General features: G+C 35.7%; 1 protein-coding gene across 3 annotated transcripts; it reads right to left on the bottom strand.

The window, feature by feature from the left end:
* Positions 1-394: 394 nt before the first annotated feature.
* LOC104101571 (transcription factor MYB3R-3-like) lies at positions 395-7,861 on the bottom strand. Of its 3 annotated transcripts, none has more exons than XM_009609052.4 (9): positions 7,585-7,860; positions 7,082-7,245; positions 6,369-6,420; positions 6,027-6,084; positions 3,859-3,953; positions 3,652-3,755; positions 3,243-3,371; positions 1,410-2,513; positions 395-756 (listed from the first exon to the last, which is right to left on the bottom strand). In XM_009609052.4, the coding sequence occupies exons 2-8, from the start codon at positions 7,225-7,227 to the stop codon at positions 1,418-1,420; spliced, it is 1,680 nt and encodes a 559-aa protein (XP_009607347.1). In that variant the 5' UTR covers positions 7,228-7,245; positions 7,585-7,860; the 3' UTR covers positions 395-756; positions 1,410-1,417. The 3 variants fall into 3 exon arrangements, with proteins under 3 accessions (XP_009607347.1, XP_009607346.1, XP_070051227.1); XM_009609051.4 differs by having other exon boundaries at positions 7,082-7,228; XM_070195126.1 differs by lacking the exon at positions 7,082-7,245 and having other exon boundaries at positions 7,585-7,861.
* Positions 7,862-8,219: the final 358 nt, after the last annotated feature.

Below are 8,219 nucleotides of genomic sequence, written 5' to 3'. Positions count from 1 at the left end.
TTACATGCACATGATGTTTATGCTAAACAAAACAACTTGTCCATATACATTTTGTTTGCTTGGTGTAAACCCCAGGTAGATTTTTACCATGTGTAATTTGTCCCGTCGTAATTTTGAGGACTCCAATTGGTTTAGGAGAATTGTGAATGTCAGATTCTTCCCCTCCTTTTTCTGAAGTTGAAGTGAAAAACATAACAAAAGCCCATGCTCCATGATCAAAGAGTTCCAGTATCTATCTGATGTCCACAAGTGGTACGGCAAAATTGGCAGATTCAACCATTTGAGTCCAGAATGAATGAAAATCATTGAGACAGAAATATCATGTCAGATCAACCAGCTGAGTCCATAAATGCTGATAGTTTTACCTCATTACTGGTATGAACTGCGAAGATACTACACAACAAAACAATTGATCTTATTGAACAACTATTTTCAACATAATTTTCCACCAACGTACTTAGATGAGTTCCTGTACTAATAGATTGCAACTTATCTTCAAGTTCAATAATACTCACTGTTATAATATCTATGTATAATGAATAGCCAAGGACCTAAAAATAATTGGTGTAGATGAGAAAAGTAAAAAAGAAAAATCAGAAGGAACCTAACACAAACGTATATATGCAAGGTCGATTCTTCTGGAATTTGATGAGGTCTTTTGATTCATGAAGGTGACAACACCTCAAGAATTCCAACTGCATGACAGCCAGCGTCACGGATAATAGCAGGGTAAAAATACTGATTCCAGCAGTTATCCTGCACGACAGAAAAGATGATAATGGTAATGATGTAATCCAATTGGAACTACTCAAAAACATGCTCGTGCTCTTCCCCCCTAAAGAATATTTTCAGAAATATTAGACAAAGCCAATAATGTCACACGCAATTGATGACAAGAGCATGCATGAGTACATAATAGTGCTAGTGCTAACAAGTATAGGTCGAAGAAAAGCGTGGCAATGAACTGTTTTGTCACATATCGGAAAACTGTTAGTACTTCCAGTAGCAGAAACAGCAATATAAATGGATTTTACATTGTCAGTATTTGGCAAACTGTGATTTCAATCATGTGCATCATCCATGAGCGGAGTTCTTTTTTTTTTATTGGTGATCCATGAGCGGAGTTCTCTTTTTTTTCTATTGGTGAATGGTGATCCATGAGCGGAGTTTAAATATCTAATGAATGATTACTTAGACACACTGTTAACTCGATTCTTTCTCCGAAGTTTGAAGCAGAAATCATATAAGAAGAAAGAAGCTGTTAGAATATTCTGTAACTGAGTCGTCAATACTGTGTTATTGAGGACTTAAATTAGGAAATTATGTGTATCAATGAGAATCAATTTCGGATTCAACTACTAGAATGTGCAATATACTTTAGTAGTTTAGATGGAAAGGATGGCTCTTACCATAGGTTCTAGGTGATACCCATTCTTGTTGCACGCAAACAATCTGCTACATGTGATATCTCTTTGACAGTTGAATCATTAATTCCAGTACTAGTATTGTGCTGCTCATTGTCGAATGCAAACTTAAGCTGTTTCTCCACAGACCTGAAGATGGACTTCCGTTTTGACCTTACACGATATGGAGGAGAGGCGTTAAACGCCTCGGTATCGCATGGCCCAATACCATTGTAAGAAGGGTTTTTTGAAGAACTCCGAATCATGACATATTTTTCTGAACTGTCAGTTTGTTTATTTTCTGAACTGTCAGTTTGTTTATCCTCACAAGCATCATGTACTTCATCCTTATGCGTATCTCCATCTGCATTCCCAATTTTATTACCTGGCGTGGAGTTCAACTTCCTCTTCCTAAATATGGAAGGCGTATTCGGGAAGCTTCTAGCAGCAATCTTCAGTATGGATTCAGGGGTTTGTGAATACAAACTACTACCCTTCAGACTACTAGGTGGAGTCAAGAAAGAACTAGGTGACAAACTTGGACTTGAATCAGATTCACAATGCGCCCATCGAATATTCAGATGATCTGAATCCATTGAAATACAACTTTCTAACTGTGGAGGTTCGTAGTATAATGTACCACATGTAGGTATTTCACAAGAAAATGGGGTTTCAATGACTTTAAATTGATCAACTTCACTATTCTTTCCATATCCTTCAAACTTGATTTCCTTAATTTGTTTAACATGGATAGAATCCATTACCGGTGACTCTGCCTCCCACCTAACAACTTCAGAATCAGCAGACTCATTTTTAGGACCACTATTGGAAGCATCAATATTTACAACCAGCAGTTTGGCATCTTGATGATTCTTGTCACAATTTTCTATTTTACACACATCGGTAGTTCCTGATGAAGCAAGCTCAGTTGAATCTGATCCTTTGTGTGAGCAAACAAGTGCCTTTTCAGCTGAAGCTGTACCAGTGGTGTCCTTACAACCATTTTGAAGGCCGTCCCTACCAACAGATGGAAGGTTTCCAGTAGCCAAATAAAAGTCTAACTTCTTCTTCATGGAGCTATTCCAATGGTTCTTGATTGCATTATCAGTCCTGTATAAAACTTCGTCCATTTATGACCAAGAAAAGTAGTTTAAGAGATGTAATAGATACTATAAATGAATCCGTATTCTTGAGCATATTTCTGTAGGTTATTCCGTCATTTATATGGAACAATGGCTGAAAAAGCTTTAACTTCAGAGCTTATCTACCTTAAAGTCAAACTCAAAACCAATGATATACAAGCTTCTGAGTATCAGCAGTTACCAACAGATAACACTAGGTAAGACACAAAAACAGATCAAATGTTTCAAGGCTACAATGATATTTGTTTCTATCAATGTGATATCCACGGATAAGAAATATGCATATAAGAACTAACTAGTAAATTCGTAATTATCATTTTCTACCACAATCGGGTGAAAAGCATAGTTATCATGGGGATAATATGCATATTAGCCGGACAAACAAAAAACATGAAGTTAAATTAGGCCTAAAGATTAGCTGGCTAAACAAAGGCCTTCACACAGTCGCACTACAAGACATAATAGCATAAACTGATTCATTATACACAATTCCAGTATCTCCACACAATCTTTCAGGATCTTTTTCCTATAGTTTTTCTTTGGTGACTGCTTAGAACCCAATAGCAGAAAACGCCATATAGATTTTTTTCTCTCTTTAATCTACTGAATGAAGAATTCATAACTTCTTTAGATCATCTACTAGTGTTGGACCCACCTAAAGATGTTCAATATCTGTGCTGAATGATTACCTTCTTACCTTCCAGGTAGGACTTTAGCTATTTCAGCCCACTTGTTCCCATAGATCCGATGAGCATCTAGGAGTGCTAGTTCCTCCTCCAACGTCCAGGCATCTTTTTTTATATTTGGATTCAAATGATTGTGCCACCTGAAGAAATTAAAAAATCATCATTAAGCCAATGCAGTAAGCTCTCCCAATTTGAAAAGGAAAATGAAGAATTGATTGTGATATTAGCAGAAAAAGTTGAATCGGTAAAAGCAAGGTAGTTATATTTATATATCTTTGACTGACACATGTAGTATCTAAGTTCCACAATGGGGAAAGTTAGCAATGAATCAACAGATAGCTCTATTGATATATGGAAGGAACTGTTAAATTAAACAAGGATTACATTTACACAACTTATGACCACCATATCTGATCTTACCTCTCACGGCATTGCTTCCCTATCCGACCAGGCAATGATTTGGCTATGACAGACCATTTTGTAGGGCCGTACCTTACCACCAGTTCAATGATCTTATCATCCTCCTATAAACAAATCACCAACAAATTGAAGGACATCGAAAATTACCAAGATCATCCAAGCACAATCTAGAAGAACAGATTAACATAGAAGAAAAACAAAACCAACCTCTTGAGTCCAGGGTCCTTTTACAAGGTCTGGGTTCAGAACCTTTTGCCATCGATGCAGGCATTGCACTTCAGATCTATCCGGAAAGAATTCAGCTGCATGTACATCAGTGTTTGAATAAAACCAGATTTTTTTTATCTAGTTACAGAATACGCTTAAATCAAGAACTGAGTGAAATACGTTACTCATTGATCAACAACCAATAACAGTTGATATCAAACAAATCAAGAGTGACTCACAAAAAAACTTCAAACAAGTTAACATTTCAGAGTTGAAGTTGTGTGTCCGCTCTTTCGTAAACCAGGTTTGGCAGACTCTATTATGAAAGAAACATATTCACCATTCTTTAATATATCAAAAACAACTATACCTAAACGCCAAACAAGTTGGAGTCGGCTACATGAATCCTCAATATCTATTCTTCTATTTGGTCTCATTCCATTCCAATACTCAATTCCAAATCTCACACTTATCCTTAAACTGACATACAAATTGCTAATCAAACTAAAAGACTCTTCACAAACACCAACCTCAGGTGCACCAATAACAAGTCTTAATTCCAATTATTCCAATTAGTTGATATTCTTTTTGTTTAATTAGTTGATATTCCATATATGAATCCTTTGCTTCCATTCAATTTTGTTCTTAGCTAAGACCACACGAATTTCAAAAGACGACTTCTCTCCTTGTGATTTTAGATCAATCTCGTTTTGTTCTAACACCATCAACCATCCAAATATTGTGCCATGCCTAAGTACCACCAGTTTGGAGGTCTACGTAGGATAACAGAAATCATCTCAGGCAACCTTCTCCCATTTTATCCTCGACATATGCTTGTTACACTCTCCGTCTAATGTGTTTTGCTGGTATAGCCAATGTGAAAATTTTATTTCATATTACAAACAACAATTACAACACAGGAAGTTGAGAAGAACGAAATAGAGAATCACATGATGATTGTAGTATGAACCAAATTGCAGAAGTAACTGCCAAAGCTAGCCTAGATCTAAGCTACAAATAATTCAGTACAGCAAGTAATAACATGTTTGAACATATTGACCTAGCATGTCTATTACAGATGCATTCAAAACACACACACAAATAAACCACCTACAGATCTGAGATAATTTTGTTCAAGAGAGAACCACTAGATGTTGTAAATTGACCTGCCAAAGAAGAAGGCTGAGTATATCATTTTTTTAAGGTAAAGTTTTATTAATGAAGGTACCAAGATGCTACAATTATGCCAGATCAAAAACTGCCATAACAATCAACAACAAATCAACTATCTCCTCCAAGAAATCTATGTACTGCTAAAGAAGAAGGCTGAGTATATCATAGCTGACTGCACCATGGGCTACATCACTGCACGAGTAAAATACCACTTGTTCAAGCAAAAAGGCCAACCTAGAGAGAGGCAACCCAGCCATGGGATTGCGTTTAGCCAACAAAGAAGGCTCTGCTGGTCTCTGGGAAGGATGATGTCTCAGGGCAAAGCAAAGAAAGCAAATGGTTTGCCTTAGGTTAAATTCATCATGGAGGATTTACAGCAAGCCAATTAAGAAATCTTAGTTGGTCTTTGGAAAGGGGTGGCGTCAAAGAACAAGGCAAAGATAGCAAACGACCTCTCATAAGCTAAACTCTTCCCCGAGTAGTTAGATTGACTTTTATTCAACCTAATATGATTTTTACTGCAAGTGTAGTAGCTTACCATCGGTGAAATATTGCTCCCTATCTTGGCATAGAATCATTTTCCTACTCGATCTTATTTGTAGAAATAGGGTTCCATAGTAATCATATTACAACCTCTGATATTCAACAACATCAACTTTCAAAGATGAGTGTCAGTGTGTTTGAATCACAGTTCATAAGCAATATTTATATGCATGGACATTTTTACTTTTGCCTGTTATTTTGAAATGGGAAAAGGGACAGCAGACATGCATCTCCCATGTGTTTTTCAAGGCTTTCTACTGTTTGATATACTCCTTGTATTCAGGAATGTGTTTTCCATTCTTTAATGAAATTTATTACCTTATAAAAAAAAATAAAAAAAACACGTTTTGCAGCACAAGATTTTTCAATCTGTAATAGTTAGTGAAGGCACTAGCTGCTGAAGATTGTTCAAACTTTAATAACTTCCAAAACAACTAGCAAGGAAATTATACCTATTTTCTTCCAGCACTTCCCCCTGTAAACTGCAACAGCCCTTCTCAAAGTATCATCCTGTGGCATTGGGAAATTTATCTAATCAATGCATGATTCCTCAAAGTAAAACCAAAAGCTGAATTAATCATACAAAAGGCAAGCAACAATAAATAAGAAATTCTAGGAATAGAGCACATTAATATTTATATACCATGGGGCTGTAGAAGCACAAACAAACTCATTAGAAAAAGTGTTCCACCAGAAAACAACTTTTCCACTATAACCTGAGGGCTTGAGCTTTTAGGCTATTGAGCTATCTTGCACCAGAAGATTGTATCATACATATCCAGAAAACTACTTACCTCCTCAGGAGTCCAACCACCCTTTGCTCGTCTAATTGGACCAGTGGTTCTCCTGCAAAATTCAACTCAATGTAAGGATCTCATTATTTACATGCGGTCCAGATGGAAGCAAGAATCACAAAATGCCAAAACCAATAAGCATCAATCACTACTTTACATTAATATCTTTCCATTCAAAACTAAAAAATTAGCAGCAGAAACACCGTGAATCTCAAACACCCCTCAATAGAGAACATGATATTTCACATGATTGTGAATCCGCTATGTGACTGAATGAAGGAGATGACAGGAGAAAAAATTGCATGACATTTCGACTCTAATAATCTATTGTCTTCATGATAGAAAATCTTGACATTTAGATGCTATTCAGCTGCTGAATCACTTTCATATGCCACAACGTAGTTCTAAATTCTAATCTAATTCACAAATGACCTAAATTAAGGTGTGAAACAGAATTAATTGGAGTATCATACAATCTCATGACTAGGGATTCCACTTTAAAAAAAGCCAAACTTTACCCGAAGTACCAAAGAATGATACTTAAAAGTCATCTACGACAAAGAAAATATAAACTTCAGATAAACTTTGAAATCAAAACTCGCAAGAATGCTCTCCCAATGTTCAGATTCAAAACTATTATTAGCAACTATACAAGGTCAAATATGCTGGTTCTAATCTAGGAAATCATATATAGAGAACCAAACAACATTTACCGATGAGCTGGTGATGTAGGCGTCGGGCTGCATACTTCCAATGACTTTACAGTTACACTGCCACTATTTTCAGAAACCGAAGAAGCTGAAGCAGCCGTTGATTGCTTATTCTCAGTACAGCAATCCTCTATTTTCAATTCATCCATGCTTCACAACTCAAAAATCTTAAATCACCAATCCAATAGCAAAATTCAATGAAAAAAACCCCCAACTTTAGAAACCTAATGATTTCCATGTATATAACTCAACCCGAACATCATATTTCGATTTTCAGATCAAAATTATAAGTAAGCAAAAAACTCAAAGCCATATATTCCATGAAAAAAAAACGATCCAAACATTAACTTTTCAAAAAAATAACCAAAAATCGATTCAGATTAACCAAACTATACAGGTTGAATAAAACAAAACTAAAAATAAATTGATCAAAAGTCAATAAAAATATAAAGAGCAAGTAAACTGATATTTTTAACGGAATTTTAAGAGGTTAACAGCAAACTAACCTTATATTTAAGTTCATTCGAAAGTCGAAACCTAATAATAAATCTCTCAGTTCCTTAGAGAGAGAAATTAAAAGATGAATTGAGCTAAAATAAAACTTTGCCCGTTGAATTATACAGAAAAGTAAATCTTCATAATAGTATTAAACAAAAATATAAGCTTTTGTACATAACGAATACATCAAGGGGGTCACCGACGGGGCCGTTTGGTAGCCGTTAAACATTTTGTTGCTTGGAATTATGACGGATTTAACGCGAGTGCCATAACGGCGTTAACGGTTCCACGTGTAGGTTACGAAAAGAAAGTTTGAACCTCAAACGGCACACTTCAGTTCGATATACGTTGAATAACATGTTCATCGGTTTAGATATTCCTGGGTAATTTTAGACCGTTAGATTGGAAATTTTGGCGTTGATTTGATTCCTGGTGTGTGATGGATAAGGCTTAACCGAGTGGCCATCTCCTTTGATTGACGGCTGAAATTTAATATGATAAACTAAGTGAATTTTTTTGCAAATATACAAAATATTTCCTTTCTGTAAGTTTATTGAAGATAGTAGCGATTAGGCAAATTTCATGTATATGCATATAAAATTAAATTTACCAATCATTTAAATCACAAATATAGAACCTTTCA

The sequence above is a fragment of the Nicotiana tomentosiformis genome, chromosome 2, assembly GCF_000390325.3.
Source record: "Nicotiana tomentosiformis chromosome 2, ASM39032v3, whole genome shotgun sequence".
NCBI classification, from domain to species: Eukaryota; Viridiplantae; Streptophyta; class Magnoliopsida; order Solanales; family Solanaceae; genus Nicotiana; species Nicotiana tomentosiformis.
This window is presented reverse-complemented; position numbering and strand designations above follow the sequence as displayed.

What these genes read in the sequence shown, in the direction of transcription:
- LOC104101571 (XM_009609051.4), bottom strand. An exon ending in CCTACATCACCAGCTCATCG is followed by an intron (nt 6,421 to 7,081) that starts GTAAATGTTGTT and finishes TGAATTTTGCAG; the next exon opens with GAGAACCACTGGTCCAATTA. An exon ending in GTGGTTGGACTCCTGAGGAG is followed by an intron (nt 6,085 to 6,368) that starts GTAAGTAGTTTT and finishes CCAATGCCACAG; the next exon opens with GATGATACTTTGAGAAGGGC.